Source organism: Durio zibethinus, chromosome 18 (assembly GCF_047325235.1).
Source record: "Durio zibethinus cultivar Kanyao isolate XHJ-2024 chromosome 18, ASM4732523v1, whole genome shotgun sequence".
NCBI classification, from domain to species: Eukaryota; Viridiplantae; Streptophyta; class Magnoliopsida; order Malvales; family Malvaceae; genus Durio; species Durio zibethinus.
This window is the reverse complement of record NC_143179.1, coordinates 11,262,635-11,286,687: the sequence shown is the minus strand read 5'-3', so window position 1 is coordinate 11,286,687 and position 24,053 is coordinate 11,262,635. Positions and strand designations below refer to the sequence as shown.

At 31.0% G+C, this 24,053-nt stretch overlaps 1 protein-coding gene and 2 pseudogenes across 2 annotated transcripts; 1 reads left to right on the top strand and 2 right to left on the bottom strand.

The window, feature by feature from the left end:
* Positions 1-1,962: 1,962 nt before the first annotated feature.
* On the top strand, positions 1,963-2,828 carry LOC111300511 (cyclin-dependent protein kinase inhibitor SMR6 pseudogene; annotated as a pseudogene).
* Positions 2,829-8,861: 6,033 nt separating this feature from the next.
* On the bottom strand, positions 8,862-11,766 carry LOC111300510 (uncharacterized). Its single transcript, XM_089747519.1, has one exon. The coding sequence runs from the start codon at positions 11,416-11,418 to the stop codon at positions 9,976-9,978; it is 1,443 nt and encodes a 480-aa protein (XP_089603645.1). The 5' UTR covers positions 11,419-11,766; the 3' UTR covers positions 8,862-9,975.
* A 1,765-nt stretch (positions 11,767-13,531) lies between these two features.
* On the bottom strand, positions 13,532-24,053 carry LOC111300936 (uncharacterized; annotated as a pseudogene). Its single transcript, XR_016330138.1, has 5 exons — positions 24,048-24,053; positions 23,948-23,998; positions 15,950-16,060; positions 15,618-15,748; positions 13,532-15,377 (listed from the first exon to the last, which is right to left on the bottom strand). The product of XR_016330138.1 is annotated as an uncharacterized LOC111300936 (transcript).

Below are 24,053 nucleotides of genomic sequence, written 5' to 3'. Positions count from 1 at the left end.
ATCGTTCGATACAAGTGATTTTGGGTATAAATCCTATCATTGACATTTTGTTAAGGTTAATATCAAATGCATGATTTTATAGAGTATGACACATTTTGCCCTTATAAGAAAACGCAACAAATTTTTTATTTTAGTTTGTATGATAAAATGAATATTTAAAATTTATGGAGGAAATATTAATACCATATTTTTAAAGTTATTTGTTTATTTATTTATTTATTTATCGTGTACGCAACAAACAAAATTATTTAGTCCATGACGAAAGAAATATAGTAATAAAAAAAAAAGAAAAATAGTGTGAATAATTCCCATGTCAACTAAAATTTGACAAATTTGACTGCATTTTCTTTTACCACATTAATGTTATAAATGTTAGGTCGATTGGTAAAGCAGAGAATAAAGAGAAATTATTTTCTTTTACTCAGGGCTGAAATCTAGAACTATAGTGACACTAGCTTTATAAATGAAGCAAATTCAATTTTCTTGGAATATTGGAGTAATTTAACATTAAATTCTTTATATTACTCATATATGGAAATTCCAGCATTGAATTTCGTTGAATACAGTACTATTGATAATGGTTATAAACATGTTCAGAAATTAAATTCAAAATTTAACTCCGTAATACAATCACTTTAAAGTATAATATCTAACATATGTGATGTTTAAATTTCAATATTTATAATTTTTTTACTTTTAAATTGTGATTTTCTTTTAAAAATAAAAGTTGAATATGTTGTCTATAAAATCCCTCGAAGGATTTACTCATCGACCAGAAGGAAATGGATAGGATTCCTTATTCCTTTGACGTACGAACCATTTTTTTCTTTTCCTTTTAGTCCAAACATGCACAATTAATATTGGTCATAACTAGTCAATCAATATTGAATTTATTGAAGAAAACTTGTTCAATTTTGAAATTTCAAAATTATAATTTTTAATTTAAAAAAAAAAAAAAAACTGATGCAATTTTTTTTTTCTTTTTTGAGTTACATATGAATGATTTAGAGTTCATTTGAATTCCAAATTGGCTGTGGTGTGGTGTGATTAATACTTTCAATCACACTTAAATCTCATTTAGATCAATTGATTATAGTGATATTACTGTCTCGATTTCTCATTCGAGCTCAAAGGCCCAGTGAAGATTTTGAATTTTTAGTTGCAATGTCAATTCCTATTATATTCATTCTTTTTTTTTTTTTTCCTTCATATTGTAAAGACAAGTGCTCATAGCACGACATTTTTTTTTTACTTAGCATTTTTTAAATAAAAATTTTAATTTAATATAATAAAGAATTTTTTATACTTATAGGATAACTACTTAATAAAAAAATTAAAAATTGAATAGATATGTAAAATAAATAAATAATAAATTGAATAAATAATTTTAATAATTTTCAATTATTTAAAAACTTTAAAAATATTAAATAATTTAAAATTTTTATTGTATAAAAACTTTAGTTTAATATTTTTAATAATCATTTTTTTTCATTATTTTTCCTCTCATCATTACCGTAGCATTTATATTTAAACATATATCATCACTACAATAATAAATTTTATTTTTAGCACTATTTTTAATTTTATAAAAATTAATCTTATCGCCAATTTAAATAGACACTATGATTCCATATAAACGAAAATATTTGAACTTTGCTACTACACTGAACGACGTCGTGCGTAAATTCCTTTCGCCAGCACGGCGGTGATTGTGCCCTGAATGGCAGCATCACTTCCTCCTAGAAATCAATAATGTCAAAACAAAGGGTAAAATCGGAAACCCACACAAATCTCGGCGGGAAAAAGAGCCGTTGTTCATTCGACTACCAAATTTTGGCGCCAAAAGAGTTCTCTTCACTCGGTTTCGGCTGCCCGGCTGCCCGTAAATTTCCGGGCAGCCGCCCCTCTTTCTCTCTCCCTCTCTCCAATCTCTTTTTAAGAAATCAAAGCTTAATATGAACTTCTCTTTCTTATTTTTTTTTCAGTCGTCAAAAGCTCTCCCTTTTTCCCTCATTCGAAGCTCTGTCCTTTTCTTTTATTCTATGTTCTTTCTGCTTCTTCATTTGTTTTCATTCCTTTGATAAAAAACGCCTCTTTTTCCTCTTCTTTGTTTTCATTTTTTTTGGTTGATTTCAGTCAAAGACAACAGCTTTTCCCCTGCTTTGGCTCTGTTTCCTTTCAACTGGATTCCTCTGTTGGATTTCTGTTTCCAGCCATTCTCATAAACACTAACCATTTTCTCACCTTGGGTTCTCTGTTTGTGCTTCAAAATCACTTCTGTTCTGATTATAAATGGGGTTCTCCAAAAAGCACCAACTAGATGGAGTGTTAGACTCTAAAGGGAAGAAATGGGTAATAGCTGGTATCGCTATAAGGACTTTATTGGAGCCAATAAACACAAAATCAAGAGGGAAAGAAAATGAAGATGAAGAAGAAGCTTCAACAACCCCAACTTCAAAAGAAGCAAGAATACCAGACAAATTGCCTTGCCCTCCAGCTCCAAGAAAGCGGAGGCCTCCTTCAAGATGCCATTATAGTGGAGTTAGGGAGTTCTTTACTCCTCCTGATTTGGAAACAGTATTCAAGCGCCATGTTGAGAAAGCAAATTGAGTTTGAAACTACCTTTTTTTTTTTTTTTTTTAGAGTAAAAGTTTGAGTTTTTCAGTTAGGAGGTTTTGTTGTGTTTTCTTTTTTCCTTTCCTTTTTCGGTCTTCTTGCATTAGTAACTCCTCCAAGCTCTATAGTGGAGATGAGTTATGGGTGTACAAAGATAAGATATGATATTTTTATGAAATGAGTAGTGTAGTTTAGTTAGTTTATTTCTTTCATACTTCATACTTTTATCTCTTACTTGGTGCTTGTATTGGAATGCTTTGGATTATGAAATTTCATGTACTGCATTAAATGTTTGAATTGAAGCTTGAAGATTATAAGATTGGTGGTGATATGAAAATAGAAAATTTTGGTTTTTTGGTTAGAATTATTGGAGGTTTTTGGTCATTCAAGTTTAGCTAGAGAATCTTGTACTATATAGTATGAAGTACTAACTTGTAAGGAAGAAAGTGGTTCTCTTTTCCAGGTTTAGCCACTGACCAGTGACCAGTGCCTTCAAAAATTGCTTCACCACAGTCTATAATTCATCATAAGCTTCGACTGTTCTTTCGTCATCAAATTCTTTACTCCATTCACTCGTCGGGGCAGGCTCTCAGTAAATGATTGGCATAGATGTTTTCAGTAAAAAAATATGTATTGTCAAGGAATCTTTATTTCAATCCTGCACTTACTCCAATTTTCTTTCAACTCTCTCTCTTTTTGTGACTGTACACAAAAAAAAAAAACACACACACACACACGCACGTCTATAGTACAATGGGGGTTTTGCATACCCAACTCCAAAAGTTGTCCCAAGAAATACATTTATTGTGTAAATCTTTTACATGGCTGAGAATGATGCTGCACGGATGCTTCAAACCATAATTTTGTGATTGACTGACCAATCCCTCGTTTTCCTCCTAATCTTTAAGAGCGCAAACACCAGTTTAAACCCGACCCACCCCTCCCCTGGATCTCCATGGCAAACCCCAAGTTGCTGTGCTAAGTGCTACTGCTTTCTCTGATTGTAAAATGACAGAAAAATCGAGTGGTGGATTAGAATCCAATGTGGGGATTTTGTTTTTTTGACAACGAGAAACTCTTTAAACTCTTTAGGCTTTAAATCAACAGTTTTCAAAGTTGTTTGATTATATTTGTGTTTTTCAGTTTTCATCAAGTTAAAATCATGAAATCCAATGCAGGACTGGAAGAGGGTATAATTTTTTTCAAAGCATTTGATGGAAAGTACAGCTTGTGAACTTAGGCTTTTATTTATTTCAAAGCTGATGTATGAATAGTGGATAAGATTTTCAGGCATGTTTATCATATAAAAAAAAAACACCCATATTTGTTTACAATGGAGTAGACTGGATATCCTATGCATGATCAAGGGTTTTGTCTAAAGGCTGATAATGGAGTGGAGAGTGGGATTCGACCTTATCTTAAGGTTTTCTTTGCATATTAAACAAAGCCTTTTCTAGGGATTAGGTTCCCTTTATGAAAACATAAAGCAGTAAAGCTGTACTAAAAATTTCAAGGTCTAAAATTTTTCGATTCTTTTTTACAAAGAAACCGTATTCCAAGAATAGAAGAAGAGTTGCAGATTTTGAAATTGAGTTAAAATAGGAGTTCAAACTTTTTCAGATTCTAATACTACATTTTTACCCTAGTTGTGTAAATAAATGTCACATGAACTTAGTTTGTTTGTATTAGGTTTCTTTTACTTGATTACTTATGGCTTTTCCTGTTGTCCCCTAATGGGAAACAAAAGATTTTATCTACTAACTTTATTTACCTCAGTTGTTGTTATTTGTATATCAGTGAATTTAACAACTCTTTACCAAAAAAATTCAATTAATCTTTCAAAATCTTGAATCAGCTGTAGAATCAATGGCTTTTTAAGGGTGTCCTTTTGTTCTTTTTGACAATGACACATCTTATATTGACCTGACAAATTAAACAACCTATTTATCTCAGATTTTTTGTACAAAAAAAAAATGCTATATCTATAAGATCCAGCTGAATGACTTCTGCTTGTCCTGGTTGAATGCTTCTCACCAAATCCTAGTTTGGGCTACTTCTTGATTTACTATTTTTTTCTTTTCTGTGGAGACCAAATACAAAAAACCATCAACCATTTGGCACATTGTTTAACTCTAATGCTCTCTTCTCATGATTATGATCTCAATAATAAGGCTGGATTTGATCAAATTCACCTGGATAAATAAAGTATTCATCACCATAATGTTGTCTATTAAAGCTATTTTTTTATAATACGATTAATGTATATTTAAACTTTTGGTACAAAAAAAGTTATCATATAAAAATTAAAAAATATATATTTATATATAAATGTTAATTTTGGAATCCAAACCAAAGATATATATGTTAGTTTCTATTTGAATTGGAATTTTTTAGCATTGTTCCGTGGATTAAATTATCTAAACTAGTGAGTTGAAATGGTCAGAATCATTGGGCTTCACTTTCTTCCAATAGAAGGAACCAATCTTGGCTAGACATAATACCTTATTATTTTGGATTAAAGGCAGATTGTATTAGCTAAAGATGATGAGAGGGAAAATTTGAAAAACCATTGCGAGCTTCAACCAATATAGAATACTTAGTAGATGGTGCATTTCTGACTACCGTGTATAATATCCTGTCCCTTGTGCAGGATAATCTTTATAAAAACTACAATATATATATATATATATATATTGTTGTCAAACATTTGATAATTCAACTAAGGGTTCCATTAAATAATGTTTATAAATATTTGTTAATGTTAATTAAAATATTATATTAAAAAATATTTTTCATTGAATGTATTGTTTTCATTATTATTATTTTTAAAACCAATGCTTTAATTCCATTTTTTATAAACATTATCTTAGAAGCTGTTAATAGATACTTTTTACTAACATTTTCCTTCAATTAAAATTTTATTGGGATTTTTTTATATATTTAAATTTATCAAAAATTAAATTTTAATTATTAAAATTAAAAATCTAACATTCCATAACATTATTATTTCCTTTAATTTGTCAATCAATTAGACCTACTAGTTGATCTGGTTTAAAGGCTCAATCAATGACAAAATCAATGTCCATTCCTTTCCATTCCATTAAAAAAAACCTCAAAAAAAAAAATTCCCCATAAAATAACTTCAACTTCAACATTATTGACTTTAAATGCATTACTACATTACACACTTTACAAGATTTTTTTTTAAAGAAAAGTTCTCTCGACCTAAATAATGGGTTGGGTTTGAAATAATTAATGTAGAAAGAAAATAAAAGATTTGGTCTAAAACAACGTTGAGAAATTTTTTTTAAAAAAAAGGGAGAATCCAATGTACAAAAATACCAGGGAATCCAAAGCTAAGAGAAAGAAGATTTTAACATAAAAATAAATTAATGATGGCAGGAGTAGTACCCTACCTATTTGACAGACCAATCATTGGCTTTCTTTTTCTGACGCGGTTTTTATTTTTTTATTTTTAGTCTCTCCCACTCCTTTGGGCGTCTGCCCGGGTTTTTTTGGGCGGGAAAATTGATCTAGGGTACAAATTTTAGGGATTGTTTCCCGCCAAGAGGTTCAAGAATTTAGCCCGGGAACGGCGGGGCTAATGATGGCTGGGCTGGACCATTTTTTCTGATAAGGATGAGAGTTAGGGCGGCTGCCATTTTTATGGGATGGTCAGTGGGTAAAAGATTTGTATTAAATTTTTTTGTTTTTTAAGTATGTGAATTTTTTATTAAAAATAATTTAATAAAATTTACAATAAAAAAATGAAAACAATAGTTAATAAAATTTAATGAGAAAATCATTAATTATAAAAATTATTAAAAATTTTATAATTCAAATTTAATAATTACTTATTCAACAATGAATATTTTGTTAAATTTTTTATTAAAAATATTTATTTAAAAATGTATCAAATTTTATTTTTTTTAATTCACATATTCAATTTATGAAATAAAATATTTTAATTAAAAAATTTATAAATTTTACTTAAAAAAGCCTTAGCTAAGTCTTGTCCGATCAGTGGAACCATTGAATTGTCAATACTGAAAAGGGTTCATAGCGGGGCCAATTTAATGTGCACCGTTTGATTAGAAACGTGCACTAGGTTGACTTTTTTTTTTGTTAGATTTTTTTAAATATTGTATAATATTATAAAAATTTAAAATTTAATTTAAAATTGAATTAAATTTTTATTTCATTAAAATTAAGTCGAATCAATTTTATAGATTTGATTTAATTTGATTTATTAATTTTTAATTTTTACATATTATTTTAATATATAATTTTAATATATTTAAGTAAATTTTGGTATAAATTATTATTTTTATTTTATAAAAATTTAAAAAATATATAAAAATTTAAAAATATATAATTTAATTTAATTTGATTTTTTTAAAATTTTTACATATTAATTCAAAATTTGATATAAATTTAATATATATTTAATATATGAACATAATTCAAATCGAATAAAAAAATCAAATCAAATTAAAATCGAACATTATAATTTTAAATTAAAATTTGAATTTTTTATTTTTTTTAATCCTTAATCTTGATAAGAGCTTGTGTGTCTTGATTGCTAAAATTCTAAACTCCTAATGAAGATAAATTAAAAAAATGGGATAAAGGGAATAAGTACTTTCTAAAAACAAGGCTTTTTAATCCACTAATTTTAACAGAAATTTTGTCATTACTCTAATTGGACAAATTTCAACTATTAATTTTGTTGATGCATTTTTGGGTTTGGTAAGAGTAGACTTAGTCGAAGCTTAATTTAGTGAGACATGTCAAAAAAAGAAGATGTACTAAAAAATTTTGTTAAAAGTACTTATCCAAAAAACATATTAAAATTTGTATACTTAATCTATATAATAAAAAATTTTAATTTATTAATTTAATTTTTAATTTTTATGTAATTAATTTTAATAAAAAATTTTATAAATTTCGTTTAACAAATTTCATGTAAATCTTCCTCAGAATCGGTTTGTATGTAAGGTGAGAAGGTAGTTTTGGACAGCCTTGAGTGTCGTTTTGGACATTGGAGCCATAGGTGGGCCAAGGAGATGCTCCACTTAACGTTTACGCTCTTGATGGCTCAACACGCTAAAGTTTAAATTAAGTCTAGCTCCAATTGACGTTTGCGTTCATGATGTCATTTTAAACTCTAGCACTTGGGTCAGAATAGGTACATTATGGAAAATGGGTCCACTTGTTTGGTCAAGACTTTTAAGCCTTGGTCGATCAGTCTGGACTAAGCACCCAACCACCCTAACCCTTGGCCCTAAGAGATGCTCCAACTAATGTTTAGGTTCATCCGTCAACTATCTTGGGCTATGAGCCTAAAAAATTTAAGCTTTGATTATATTTGATAATTTAAAATATCTCATAATAACATAACATATAAATATGATACGATAAAAATAATATTTTATATTTTTATATGATACAAATTATAATATATAATTTTTATATAAAATAAAAATATATAAATTTTAATATTTTATTTAGTCAATTAATCCCAAACTTGAATCCAATAGAAAGAGATAATTTTTGAAGAACCATTCAAGAAAAAAGAAATAGCTATACAAATTTCAAGTTCTAAATAAAAAATATTGCTTGAAGAAAAGGTTTCCTAGAAAGAAATAGAAGTGAATCAAAAGGAGGCAAAGCGGAAAAGATGGCAAACAACCAAAATATTTCCTTCATGTTTGATGAAGACAAATTATCTACAACATTAACTAGGCATGTACTGGAATTAAAGACAATCCAGTTATAAGCAAACAATACCAAAACATCTCAGTTGAAGCTGAAAGGAAAGGCTTTCGTATATTTGGCATCGTATGTATTTCATATTAATACATATAAAACACAAAAATTAATATCTTAAAATTTGTATGTACATGCTAAATACAAAACACATTTTGTAATAAATCTGATCAATACTGTTTTCATTGTATCATTGGATGAGAATTTAATTTAATAAATCTCCATACAAAGAATTTTTGAAATTTTGAGACCAATTTTAAAAGAAGAATATCATCAATGGTAAAAATTGAAAACTTTAATACGGAATGAAAAATATGTGATTGTTGTGAGGAGTGTGTTGTTAAGCGTACAGTGCATTAGGGTTGTGAACTTACGGAAGATCATTTACCAAACCCACGTACCATTTTTACTAAAATTTTAAAACCTATCACATTTGTGTCCTTTTCTTATTATTTAAAATTGACAGGTCCACATAATAGCCAACTTACCATTCGCCCAACAGTACGGATCCATTGAAAGCAACGTAAGGGAAAGAAAAACACGTCAGGAATGTAACCAATCAATTACAAGGATTTAAAATGACAGCTAAAGTTTCATCAGAATCCTTACTTCCTAGCAATAAGTTAGGCAAACAGAATTGAGCAGGTGACCATACCGTTCTAACAAACATGAAATCACCAAGAAACATTTTCCGTCCCTGAAGCACTCTGTAAGAACCAAATCTGACGAGGATCTGCCTTGGGTTCCAGGAAATATACTACTCATTGATGCTGAAAGTAACATGCCTATCTTTGCAGTGTAATTTAGAATATTATTGCATTTCGAGGAAAACTACCATAAAGTCAATATATTGCAGCACTCCCTTTTATCATATCTAAGTAAAATAGCAGCATCAAAGTGCAAACTCTAAACACGGAATCTAGCTCAGTTGTTGTTCATCCAGTCACCTTAAAAGGAGGTATCCTGAGGGATTAAGACTCAAATCTCAACACCTGCAACCCCATCTCCTATCCCCACGCTGCAGTCTCTTTTGAACCAAAAAGAAATGGAAACTCTAATTAAGAGCAACAACTTCTAGCTAATCCTGACAAAGGATTCCAGTTAAAACTAATTTTCCATCACCAAATCTCTCTATTTATTACAAAATTTAAAACCAAACAACCGTTACATCTGATCTTTCTTTGATAAGAAATGCTCACCCTTTTGCATTGCTTACACTTCCAAGCTATCTTTTCAACCATAATATCTTCCTTTTTTATATAATGTATGATATGTTGGTTTCCAGATGTAAACATGTAAACTGCTGAATTTGCCCTTATATCCCCCCATGAATAAGACATGAAAGCGATTCAAGAAGATAATTTCAGTTTCCAAGCACAAGAAGATTCAAATTTAATTGCAGTTATCTTATTACAATAAGAAACATTTTTAGGGACATGATTATTTGGAGAGCAATGCAGCTCTTTCTATACCAGAACATGAAGAAATGAAATATTTACAGCAAACAAGCAAGTTTCCCTTTTTTGGTGGTACATAGCAGTTGTTGTTGGAACTTCAATAACTTAATTATGTACTTCAATCATCAATCCATCAACCAGCAGTTATCTCTATAACTTTATGCAATGCCCATGTCCTTGCTATGTCTGAAACCTTGCTTTCCTCAACCTGAATCTGTCTCATCTGTGGACAATTCAAGACAAAAAACTCGACAGCCTGAGCTTCAATCCGGACACATTTCATAATATCAACACTTTGCAAATGCTTGCAGGTCTTAGATATAGAAACCAAGGTCATACTAGTTAGCTTTCTGCACCCTCTCAACTTCAATTCAGTCAGATGATTGCAAGAAACCAGCATAGAAATGAACTCTTTATCAAGCAACATCTCATTATGAGACAAGTCCAATTTCCTCAACATCCTCAAATTTTGCCCGAGTGTGGCTAGCAACCCTAGCTCTCTTTCAACAACATCACAATTTATTAAAGCCAATTCTTCAAGACTAGAATGCAAGGCAGTCCCAAGAATTTTAAGACCTTCACCAGTAACAAGACAGCAACTTTGAAGCCTAAGTGTTGAGACACCACTTATATTCATTGCAACAGCCGAGAGGTGATCATTATTGAGGTCTAGCGGTAACCTGAGATCGAGTTTCTGCAAATTACACCTGCAAGTGGTTATGAATTCCAGCAAACCCTCTCTGCTACCTCCATCATAAACCAACAGAGAATTCAGTGAAGCACAATTCTCTGCCAGTCTTAGTAACACCCCATCAACTATACTCCTACATTTCCTTAGCTCAACTTCTTGAAGACCTTCCACGCACAATATAAACGATGAAAATGACTCTCCATCACCAAAACTATCGCAGCTCTTTAGCTGCAATTTCTTAAGCCTTTTACAGTTCCTCCATAGCCAACCAACACCCCTATCATCTGTCTGAATTCCTGACAAACAGAGAGTGTCTAAACCAAATTTTGCATCCAATTCCTCGTTTAAACAAAACCCAAATCGCCCAATTTCATCACCAACACAATCAATTGAGCATACATATAAACATAACTCCTTTAAGCAAGAAAATGAAACAACCCAGTTGAGGACAAGAGGCCTAGATAAAGAAACGGTAATAGAAGTAAGGTGGGAACAAGATTTTGATAGTGACAATAAAGAAGAAATAGAAACTGGACCAGGTAAGAACCTCAGGTGATGCAGGCTAAAACGACAAGAAGAAACAATGAGAAGCAGGTGATCGAAAAGGGCAGTGCTTGAATTGTTGTTGGAGGAGGTAGAGTTGGTGGTGGCATCAGATAGAACAAGAGAAAGAGAAGAAAGAGAAGGGTAATAGGAAAGAAGAGAGGACAAAGAAACAATCACAGAATTGTGTTGAAGAAACCTGAGAGAAAGTGAAGTTTTTGAGCTTCTGTAAAGGTGAAGCCAACGCTTGGAAACTAACGAAACTGATAAAGAAGATGATGGAGTTGATGGCAGTCTTCTAAATATTTCTTGTAATAGTTCATCACATAACATGTTATCCATAATCTCTTTGCAGATTCTTCAAACTTCAGAGCTTTTTGCTGGGGTTTTTCCTTTGTTTTTCTTCTTCTTACACCTACCAAGAAGTTTTCATATTTGCTGTTGACGACTGTTCTTATGGCTGTGATTTAATGGTTGAATTTTGATGATTAGGTGAGAGGGACATCTGAGTTGGATTACAGATGGAGTGAAAATTCGGCTGTGCGCAGATTAAAGCGCGTGTAAGGCATGTTTTTGTTGGAGCCAAGACAGCTTCTGCATACAAACAGGAACTTTTTCTCCCAACTCCGAAGATAAAGCAGACAAATTTTGAGGATTGGAACTTGCAAGTTACTGTTTATCCTAGATTTATTGGTGATTGAAGTGACCATTAATTCTGACCTACCAAAAGGTAGAAATGATTTGTCTTGATTTTCAACTTTAGTTTTTTCTAATTTTTTGCTTTTGGTCATTATTTATTATTTTTTTTTTTTGCATTTTTAGATTTTGTTTGTTTATTTGTATCTTCAAGTTGAAAAGAAAATAGTCAATTGAACTTTTTAATATTTATAATATTGTAAGTTATAGTGATTCAATCATAATATAAATTTATTTTTGTAATCTCATTCTTCTTTTATTAGAAGTGTCATATTTTGGTTTTAATTAAATCAATCAAATTAATTTAATTTAATTAATTAATCGATTATCAATTTTTTTAATTAATTATAAAAAATAATTTAAAAATAATTTATTTTATTAATAAATTGAATTAATCAAAATTTTAATTAAAATATAAAAAATTAAAAATACTTGAAATAGACTGTTTTATTTTATAAGTTGTAAGAAATTTTAATTTAAAACGTTGATATTTGAAAATTTTGTTAAATAATTTTATTTAATTTATTTCAAATATAAAAAATTAATTAAATTAATAAAATTAAAATCGATCAATTAAAAATTTAAAATAATATAATTAATTAACATAATTAATTTTAATGACTAATGAAGTCACCAAAAAAATTTACTTGGAGACAAAGGAAAAAAAAACTCTAAAATTTAAAGGTGGAGAGAAATTTTTTTTTTCCTATTGGTTTTTGCGGTGGTGATGTGCACTTACTTTAGCAAGCGCGTTTCAGCTTAGTGTTGGCCTCCACGTGACAGCAACATTTTTTTTTTCTCTCCGACATCATCACGAATTGACGATGAATTTGTATACCCAAAAAAGGAAGAAAAATTGAAAATTGGCGTACTTTTCTTATTTTTGTGATTTTTTTACGTTTTTGAATCAATTCTAACTACAATTCCATTCCCCTTTTTTCTGTTTTCTTTGGTATGATTTTGAAGGCATAAAACGTTTTTCTTTATTATTTTATGAGTTAATTCCGTCCATTGATATATTAATTTTAATCGTATATCTACGAAAAAAAATTAAAATTTTAATAAAAATTATACATAAATTTGATAAAAGATCAAATATTAAAATAAAATTAAAAATTAAAAATCATGGGTGAAAATTTTACCATTTTTTCTCCTCTTAAAATCTAATTTTTACCCTAATTTCAGTAACTAGAATTGTTTGGAACATTTTACCCTGCAATTTCTTGCTTTCCTAAATAAAGTTGGGCTTAAAAGAGAAATCTAAGTTAGGTAACCGTGAAAGGCCATCTGTCTTTTTCCTCTTCCAATTCTAATTTTCTGATTTCACCTTTCTGCTTGCTCGGAAAAAGCTAGGTGCTTTGATGTGTTCTTGGAGTTTCCTCAGAAAGGGATGTAATTTGTTGTTTAATAGCTTTTTGTTAGCAATGCCTGAGGTCAGAGCCTCAGCCGGTTTCCTTCTTTTTACTTCTCTGCCTCTAATTCTTGCATACTTTTTCTCCTTCTTCTGATTATTATAGCTTAACAATCAACAACCTGTCTAAAATAACATAAAAACATTTGCAGTTTAATCATATAATGAACATCACTCAAACTCGTGTTTGTGTGTATGTGCATGTATGGAAGGATCGAGCAAATGCTTGTGTGTGTGCACATGTATGAAAGAATCGAGCAGATGCATGATGCATGTGTATGAAGGATCCAGCAAATGCATGTGTGTCCATGTACGTACGTGTATGGAAGGATCCAGCAAATACATCGATCATCCAAACACAAACAAAGCAATAAAAAATTGATAGCAAATGAGAATATTTATAAACCTATAGCTAAAACTCCACTAGCAGCACAGAATCAAGAGACATCAATTTGCAAGCAATCTTTATGAGAATCACTTTTGCTTTTGTAACAGGTTCCTTACCTTTTCGGGTTGAGTGTTGAATATGGTCCTTGGATATCTGGCATCTTTTTTGCTCATCCATGACAAATAAGTCACTTTAGCTAGAAAAAGTTTGCAAATAAAACAGAAGTATTCAGTTGGGAGCTATTGGTCAGCAAGGCATCTTGTCCTTATCATCCTTTCTTCTACTTAAATTTACTTTCAACAGCATTGCAAAGCAAATGCCCTTTTTAAATTGTACACCATTGGAAATAGGCAAAACAACAGATGATCCCTTCAATCCAAAGAAATTAGGTCAAATGACCAATATCATACAATAAAATCTTGCCTAATTTTCTCTTTCATGACCTTTTTTTGCATAGAAATTTCAACAGGTGCTGCAATCATTTACACACATGCAAGCATTCATTTGTGTGTGGAAGAGGATGCATCTAAATAAGGGCAATCAACATGTAGTGTTGCTTCCTCCTTTGAAACCCAAGTTTGATGGCCACTTAAGCTTATTTGAATGCCCAGATCTAGCAGCGAGAGGAAGTTTGAGTCAATTCACCCCAAAAATAGTCATAAACATTTGATCAATTATCTGTGTCATACCACCATTTCTTAAAAGACCGATAACAAGTATGTCAAACCTCATTAAAATCCTGCCAGACAACCAGTCAATTCCAAAATCAGACCCATAACATCCAAATTCCAGAACATTGTGTGGCTTTGACAGACAACAATGGCATGAGCTCGCCAGATCAAGTCCATTTTCATTAAAGGTTTGCAAATAGGTAAGAAGGCAAACATTGAACTAAAATGATCTTGATCTTCAATTTGCAGGTCCGAACAGAATTAAGATGAGTCAACAAGTATGAAGCAAAATGTGAATACATAATACCCAGCACGGCAAGTGAACCATACCAATGAAGAGATATGTAGCACTGTTCCATACCCAAAGAGACTCAACTCACATCCAGAAGTTACCAACATTGACACTTTCAAAACCATCAAGCACCCCTTTCAACAGAAAAAAAGAAGCTGGTGGAAAAGCAATAAGCCCTAGAGCCAGATTGCAAATTATCCTGGAAAAACTCCTCAAAGTACCAGTTCTAACATCAAGCTTTAAAGGTCGAGTCAGCAAAACATAGGGACCATCAATAAAGCACTAATTTCTGCGGTAGTAAAATTAATAACTGACATGAAAACCAATGAACGCTGATGAGATAGTCACTGATTTCACAAGAGCCCATTCTTTTTCTTGAGATGCTGTAGCACAAGATAGAGGAGTAGCCAGCAACGAGTACAAGGTTAGAAGGCTGAGCATTGAAAGCAAAACCCAGATCATGAAGCCGGTTGTTGGGCTGCAATCAGGTATTTGGCAGATGAATAATGGAAGTAATGAAACAATAGCACCCCATAAGTGAACAACAAAAACTAATTTTGCATAATTAAGCCACCTCCAGGATCTGATAGCGATATCACGATCATCAATATCAGTGATTGCGGATGGAGTTGAGTTATCACTTTTTGAACAGTTGCCCAAACTACTTACATCAACATAAAGAGAAGCTGCAATCGATGGAAGTGGTGCTATGAGAAGTGCAAATGCAATCATGTAAACTCTTATCGACACAAACTTACCAGGAGATGTTAAGAGGTATAAGAAAATGATTGGTGAAACTTCTCAAGGAGGTTATTCACTGATCATATTACTCCTTCAATCAACCTGCTCCAAGCAACATGAAAGCCTTCAGAAAAACAAAAGTGACAATAACAAAGTTATATACAATGATCTACAAATTGTAAAACCTATCTAGATGCAAAGATCTGTCTATAGAACTTCTTAACACAATCATTCACATCACCTAGAGTTCAAAATTTCAAGATAACCTCTTGTTGAAAGCTACTTATTGATGAGAACTACAATAATAAACGGACATGGAAAGCAATGGTAAAGAACACTTACCGGCCGCCTCTTAGAAGAATCTTATTGTGCCTGACTTTATCCGATGAAAATTTAGGTGAAATCTCCATTGTGATTGCATCAACTTGGTAGTCACAGAAAGCACCATGTGGGCCTGTGGGTACACCAATAGCCTAACAAAACAAAAGCAATATGGAGAGAGAAAGCAAATATCTGCTCAAGAACTGAGAGAAGCACAAATGTGCAACTCCTTAAATTTTTTCTTTATCCATTTGATACTATTGGAAGTAGAAGATTTGTAACAAATATGAACCAAAAAAAAGAGGAAAACAACAGATAAGATAAAAGAAAACCAAATAAAAACAATATTTTACCTGATAATACAATGAACTTGCAAGTGTAGCAGTGCCTTCAACATACTCTGTCACAGGAATGCCAAATTTCCTGTCACGCCCTGAGACCAAGACGCAACACAACCATATTACCTTGAAGTAAACCCCAAAGAAATACGAAGTCTTTTTTATTAATCATTCTAAAATTCTTCAATAAACTGATATAGTCTGCCAAGTAAAATCCATATCTTTAATCTAACTAATGATATATCTTTATATATCAAATACAAATCATATAAAATACAAAATCGTTTCATAAGATCCCATTGGCCCACATTGTCTCTAATGATTAAGTAATCTTTCCCCTTTGATCTTCTAGCTTTTCACAAGACTAATCATATTTAACATTCATATCATCTGTAAAAGAAAAAGTTAAGGGGAATGAGCAAACCACAACTTAGTAAATATAGGCTCACACACTTTACCAGATTAAGCATCGTTTTCATACATATCATATAGATCATTCAAAACATTCGTCAAATCATAATGTCAAAACATTTCAAAGTTCATATTTCTATCAAAGATTTCGTAAATTCATAAATCAATATAAAATCATATCAATTCATAAATCATTGCAAAATATGTTACCATTCAAATATCATAATCATATCAAATCATGAGTCAATCATTAAAAATCATCATAAATCATCATTATCATAAATCATCATTAACATTCTTTTCTCGTTAGCTACGGTCACTGCTATAACCCGTGACATTGGCCGTATCGACAATTTCATCGTCATGATCATTGCTAACTATTATATCTCGCTAGCCAAGGCCGTATGCTAACTACTATTACCCATTAGCCAGGGTCGTAGAACTAATTCTGGTGTCGATGATTCCACTTCCCAAGGATGTAAAAAAGTCGCTATCATAAAATCATTCTTTAAACAAAAATTACTTTTTCATTTCATTCATAAGCATGAACCATCATTTACATAGCAAAAACACAAAATAATCATATGCTTGATCCTATTTTCATATATCGAAAATAAAGAAATAAAACATTTATTCATTTAGAAACATACATATATACATAGATTAAAAAACAAGCAAAGTGTGTAAGATTCTACTTACCTCCTTCCAATTTCACCACCTAATTTTTCTCCCCAAATAATTAACAGCCTATTCAAGATAATTTCAACATAACAGTAATTAATCAACCCATTTGAGACCACTTATACCAAAACAATTAAGTTAATCAAGAATTAACTCAAGTAACTAATTCTGGCAGCCAGCGCTACTTTCACTAAAACGACCATATCTCAAGATATCCAATTCAAAATTAAAATCTTTTTAATGTGTTAAAAACTAGACTCGATAAGCTTTCTAACCATATATGGTCCATCTCATGATTCCTTATGGATTAATTATAACAATTTTTGAAATCCACGTCAGATGCTGCTGCCAGACAGCCTGTATACCTTATAATAAAAATTACATATTTATTCATAGGAAACTCCAAATTCAATTCCGCTTATTCTGTTGGAAAGTAGACTCAATGTGCTTTCCAAATATATATGTCTTAATCTGTAATTCCTTGTATAAAAATTAAGACAATTTTCGAAATTCAACCCTGATACTGCTGCCTTACAGCCTACATATCCTTAAGTAAAAATTAGACAACTCTTCATAAAAAACTCAGATTCGACTTCTGTTTGTTTCATTAGAAAGTATATTCAACATGCTTTCCAACGATATATAATAATCATAGCAATAATTTATCCATTAATACAGAATCCTATTTTAATTCACTGTTGCAGATCGTAGCATCTCATCTAAAAATAGAATTTCTCCTTCAATCTTTAAAAACTCAAATCCCCACTTTCAGCCTTTAAACTTCATTCAATAATCATTAATAAATCTTAAGAACATGAAATAAACAAAGCCCAGTAATTTACCCAAATAAATCATGAAGAGTAATGTAAGATTTCATAATTTTTCTTAGTTTTGGTCTCAAAACTTTAACTCCAAATAATAGCAATCAACTTGATATTTTTTCTTAAATAAAAAGAGGGCATATACTCACCTTTAGGGGATTAACTTGATTGTAGCCTCTAATTCTGAATCTCAAACTTGATTTTTCTTGCTCTCTAACTCTAAGGAATATGAGGAAGAAGAACTCTTATTTCCTTTTTATTTCACGATGGCTAGGTTTTTTTTCATATAATACTTCAGTCCCTTTTTCTTTTACTAATTGATCTTTTAATTAACTTAATGGGCTTTAGTAATAGTCTAGCCCAATTATCATTTGGGCTGGGGTATTACATTTCCATTCAGGATTTAAGCTTTTAGCTATTTTTTCCAGAGATTCAAAGATATCACCCAAACTCTTGAGCCAACGGGAGTTAAGAAGGGGCCACAATTTCTCCACCTTTACAGGCAAACCTTGCCTGTGCACTGCCAAATATTTTACAACATTGATGAGGTCGAAGTTTGGCATCTGTCAATTAGATGCCTCTGCATAAATGTTAATAATGCCTTCAAATCGTTCAGTATGATCTCTGACCTTCAGGACCAGAGCAACAACCATAGTCCCAGCACATCTAAAACCATTAGAGAATTTAGTTGCACTATACATATCAACCAAGGGTCAACTTGCAAATGTGTTGAGTAAAGGTCTTAGCAATGCAACATATCAAAAAATTATTTTCATGTTGGGAATGGAAAATACCTATTCACGAGCTTGAGGGGGAGTGTAAGAAAACACTTATTTATAGCTAATTGTAATATTGTAATCTGTATATTTATATTTGTATCTCTAGAATTAAGTTTTTATATCCCTAGAATTAAGGACAGAAAATTATGATAGACAATCCCTCAATTAAAAGATCAGCTTTAGGAAGATTTAGTTTCCTAGTTTACCCATTAGTTAGTTGTATATAAACTTAAGGTGCTTGTATAATTCTTAACGCTCAATTTTTCAATATACATTCAGTTTTACTCTTAGTTTTCCACACAATTTTATTTATTAGTTTTTCCATAGCAAAATGGAGTGGCAAAGAGAAAAAATAGCCATTTACTAGTCACAACCCGAGCTTTACTTTTTCAAGCAAAGGTACCCAAATCCTACTGGAGGAAGCTATTCTCACTGCTACACACATTATGAATAGGCTACCTTCAAGGGTTTTGAGATTTAAAACACTTATGAAACTGCTCTCATAATTCTATCCTAACTTTAATATCACAAACAACGTCACACTTAGGATATTTGGTTGTAAATCATTTGTTTATGTTCACAGTCATGATAGGGGGGAGTTGGATCCTAGAGCAGTTAAGTGCATTTTTGTGAGATATTCATCAACTCATAAAGTGTATAAGTGCTATTATCCTCCTACCAAAAAATTTTATGCGTTTGTAGATGTCACTTTTCAAGAAAGTAAACCATTTTTTACTCAACCTTATCTTCAGGGGTGACTTTATTCATGGAAAATAAGGATAAAGATTTCTTTTTGCTTGACTTGTCCTCTTCTTCAACATTTTCACCAATTAATTCTTCTGAGCCCAAGTCAAACACTGAATTTGAGTTTAAACCCATTCCAAACACAAGATGTGACAAAGGATAATATTATTCTTGATTCTATGAAGGAATTATAGGTGTAATCAACAAAGAAAGTTTTAGATCCTAAACCAGTGCAAGTCCAAGAACCTGATCCTAACCCTGAAAATAAGGTAACTACAGTCTTTGACTTTATTTCTCAAAATGAGTATGAATCTCCTAAAACCATAACTAGTGATTATGATCTGCCTATTGCCATTAAGAAAAGAACCAGAAAGTGTACTAAGCATCCACTATACCCAATCTCTAATTTTGTATCATTTGAAAAATTCTCACCATCCCACAAAAATTTTTTTGTGAGCCTAAACACTATTTCTATTCCAACTACATTATTTGAAGCATTATCCAATGAGAAATGGAGGCAAGCCATGAAAATAAAAATAGAGACCTTAGAGAAAATAAGACATGGGAATTGGTAGAGTTGCCTAAAGGAAAAAAATCCAGTTGGGTTTAAATAGGTTTTCACTGTAAAATACAAGGTAGATAATACTGTTGAAAGGTATAAAGCCAGGTTAGTGGCTAAGGGCTACACTCAAACTTATGGAGTGGATTATCAAGAAACTTTGCTCTAGTTACCAAGATGAATATTATCATAACGTATAAATCCATTGACCTACTGCTAGATGTGGATTAAAGGAGTCGCCACCAATCTTTTTTGTTTAGTTGTGATTAACCACCTGATTGAATCTTATCTATGAAACCAGATTTAGATTCGGAAGTACGGTTACATGTGAAGAATGTTAGAACACCTTCACAGCGCATATCCGAAAAATGGTACCAGTTTAATTTCAAATTATCCAAGCCTTAACAATATTTACGTTTTATCAAAATATTAAATATTGAAAACTAGTCTTAAAATTGTTCCAATAGTCTGGTAGCAATTTAAGATAATTCTCTCACCTCAAGAGTATTCATGGGGATTAGTGTCCCACTCTAAAGAGCCTCCATCATCGGATTTATTAATATTTATTTTTTTATTCAGAAAAAATCAATAAAGTCTCACAATAGTTTGGTGGGACTTACTTTGAAGTAGATGTTCTAATAGTTTGATGAGATGTTATTGCAAAAAATATTTAGAAAATTTTCATTTATTATTATTTTTTAGGAAATTCATTAAATCTCTCAATAGTTTGATAAGACTTAATTTAAAGCAATCCTTCAATAATTTAGAGGATAAAAATTATTTTTATTTATTGATTTATGAAATTTCCCAATAGTTTGGTAGATTTCATAAATTTAAATCCATAAAATCCTCCAATAGTTTGGTGAGATTCATGGATCTATTTAAAAAGACTTTTTATTTTTATTTTTTGAGAAAATGATTTATGAAATTTTCCAATTTGATTCTATATTAAAAACCTTTGATCATACGCATCCTCTGCTTCAGTTTCAATTTCCAAAATTATTGTTATCGATTGCACAAGAAAGGAAAGAAGCATAAGACCAATAATAATAATAATAATAATAATATAATAATAATATTATTATTATCATTATTATTATAATGATATTGTAATAATAATATAATACGGTATAATAATAAATATAATAATAAAAATAAAATAATAATACTAGTAGATTACAATATTAATATATAATATAATATATTATATTATATTATATAATATAATATAATAATACTAATAGTAGCCATACTAACATAATATTATACCACTATAATAATATATACAAGGAGAATTGATCTCAATTAACCCCGGCCACAAATGGGTATCTACAAATACAGTTAAGATTTTGTTATCATTGGCTATAAATTATAATTGGTAGCTTCAACAATTTAATGTAAAGAATGCTTTTCTATATGGTGATTTGGAAGAAGAAATATATATGAAGGTTCCACTAGGATTTGGAGGTCATCTAGAAGTAAACAAAGTATGCAAGCTGAAAAAGGCTTTATATGGCTTTAAACAGTCTCCTGGAGCTTGGTTCGGGAGATTTGCCAAAGTGATGCTAGCAATGGGATATAAGTAGAGTCAAGAAGATCACACATATTTATCAAACACACAATTCTATTAATGTATGTTGATGATATAACTATAACCGATGATGATGAAAAAGAAAGATAATCTTTAAAATAGTGTTTGGCTAGAGAATTTGAGATAAAAAAGCTAGGGAGATTGAAATACTTCCTAGGAATTGAAGTAGCTCACTCACGGCATGGTATTTTCATTTTACAACAGAAATATGTGATAGGTCTTTTGAAGGAAACTGGGAAGCTTGCATATAAACCTGCAAATACCCCTATTGATCCTAATCATAAACTTGGAGAAGCTAATGAAGATGTTGTAGATAGAGAGATGTACCAGAGATTAGTTGGAAAACTCATTTATCTCTCACATACTAGACCTGATATAGCATATGCTGTGAGTGTGTTAAAGTCAATTTATGCATAGTCTTAAAAAAGTGCACCTATAGGCAGCCTACCATGTATTATACTATTTGAAGGCCAATCCTAGAAGAGATATCTTATTCAAAAAAATTCGGGGCTGATTTTAGAGGCATATACACATGCAAATTATGCAAGTTTAGTAACTAATAGAAAATCCACCTTAGGTTACTGTACTTTCTTAGATGGTACTCTTGTGACTTGAAGGAGTAAAAAATAAAATGTGTTGGCAAGATCAAGTGCTGAAGCAGAGTTCAAAGCAATGACTCAAGGAATTTGTGAACTACTATGGCAAAGATTATCCTAGAAAACTTGAAGATCAAGTGGGATGGACCAATGAGACTCTACTATGATAACAAGTCTACAATAAGCATTGCACACAATCTTATCCAACATGACAGAACAAAACACATTGAAGTAGACCGGTATTTCATAAAGGAGAAACTAGACAGTGGGTTGATTTGTATACAATATGTATCAACAAAAGATCAACTTGCAGATGTGTTAACTAAAGGTCTCAGCAGTGCAACATTTCAAGAAATTATTTTCAAGCTAGGAATGGAAAACATCTATTCACTAGCTTGAGGGAGAGTGTGGGAAAACACTTATTTACAGTTGATTGTAATCTTATAATTTGTATTCTTATATTTGTATTTCTAAAATTAAGTATTTGTATCCCTAGAATTAATGACAAAAAATTATGATAGACAATCTCTCAATTATAAGATCAGTTTTCAAAAGATTTAGTTTTCTAGTTTACCCACTAGTTAATTATATATAAACCTAAAGAGATTGTATAATTCTTAATGAGTAGTTTTTCAATATACATTTAGTTTTACTCTTAGTTTTTCACACAATTTTATTTCTTAGTTTTTCCACACTAGCAATAGAGTTAACTTTCAACTCATAAAGATTATTAATATCTAGATACATCTCAGCATTTAGAGTACTCAGGCTGCTAATTTTAAGAGTCTAATAATATCTTAACCAAGCAACAACTATTGCATATTCTCCATATCATGAGTCAGCAACAAGCCATATAATATCTTCGGCTAATTGCTTGAGTGAGCAAGGAAAATACTAAACAAGCAATGCCAACAGATAAAGCCTCGGCAAAACCACTCATTAAGGCATTGTATGGTGATACCAAGACGACAGCTTCCTTCCCACCACCACGAGGAGCTTTTATGATCCCAACAGTGTTGATACCATAAGATGAACAACTATAGTTCTCTTGTATTATACCTGAATCAAGATTAGAGAAAAAGTGTAGTGGACGATACTGACTAAACTGAGGGTGGAATTTGTGAAAACTAACTTCAGCACCTAAGGCTAACATGTACTGTCCTATGATTCTTTAACTTTCTCTGAAATGGCAATATGAACAAGGTAAACAAAATCATATCACATTTCTTGTACCTATTTGTTTTCAAGTATTGTTAAGTTAAGTACAAAATAACTTTAGGCTCATGATCCAAAAAGGTGAACATCAAGATGTGAAGAGAAAACATAAAGAACAGCAACTAATCTCCATGTAAAGAAAACAGAATATCAAGTGTCTAACACTATAAGAGACATATTGCATATTTAGTACATCACATGAAAAAGATTCTCAAAACACACAAAAAACGAAATGCTTTGGTTTATTTTAGATCAAATACATAAGCAGATTCAGACTCAAGCAGTCTTTATTAAACTCAGGTCAGCTCATTTACTGCCCTAAAAGAATTTTTCAGAAGATTTCATATGTTTATAGGTAGGTTTGTATCTGTCAGTTTAGCTTAGTCCAGGTTTAGCCGAATAAGACATGATTCAGCAATAAAAAACTCAGAATAAAAGGATACTACATCATAAATGAAACAAGAACAGACATGACAACTATAACTTGCTGATAAACAAAAATTTCTCAAGCATTCTCTGTAAATGCTACACACTACAATATTAAAACTCTCCGTGCTTACAATAAAAACTACATAACCAAGATTTTAAAATGCATATACACAAAATTAGCACATACAATCCTGTTTCTGAAGATTTTAAGTTTGAACTGGTTAGATCCTTCACCAATCTATTTCCATCCAAAACATGTTGATTAGAAAGCATGGGACTTGCAGAACCTGCAT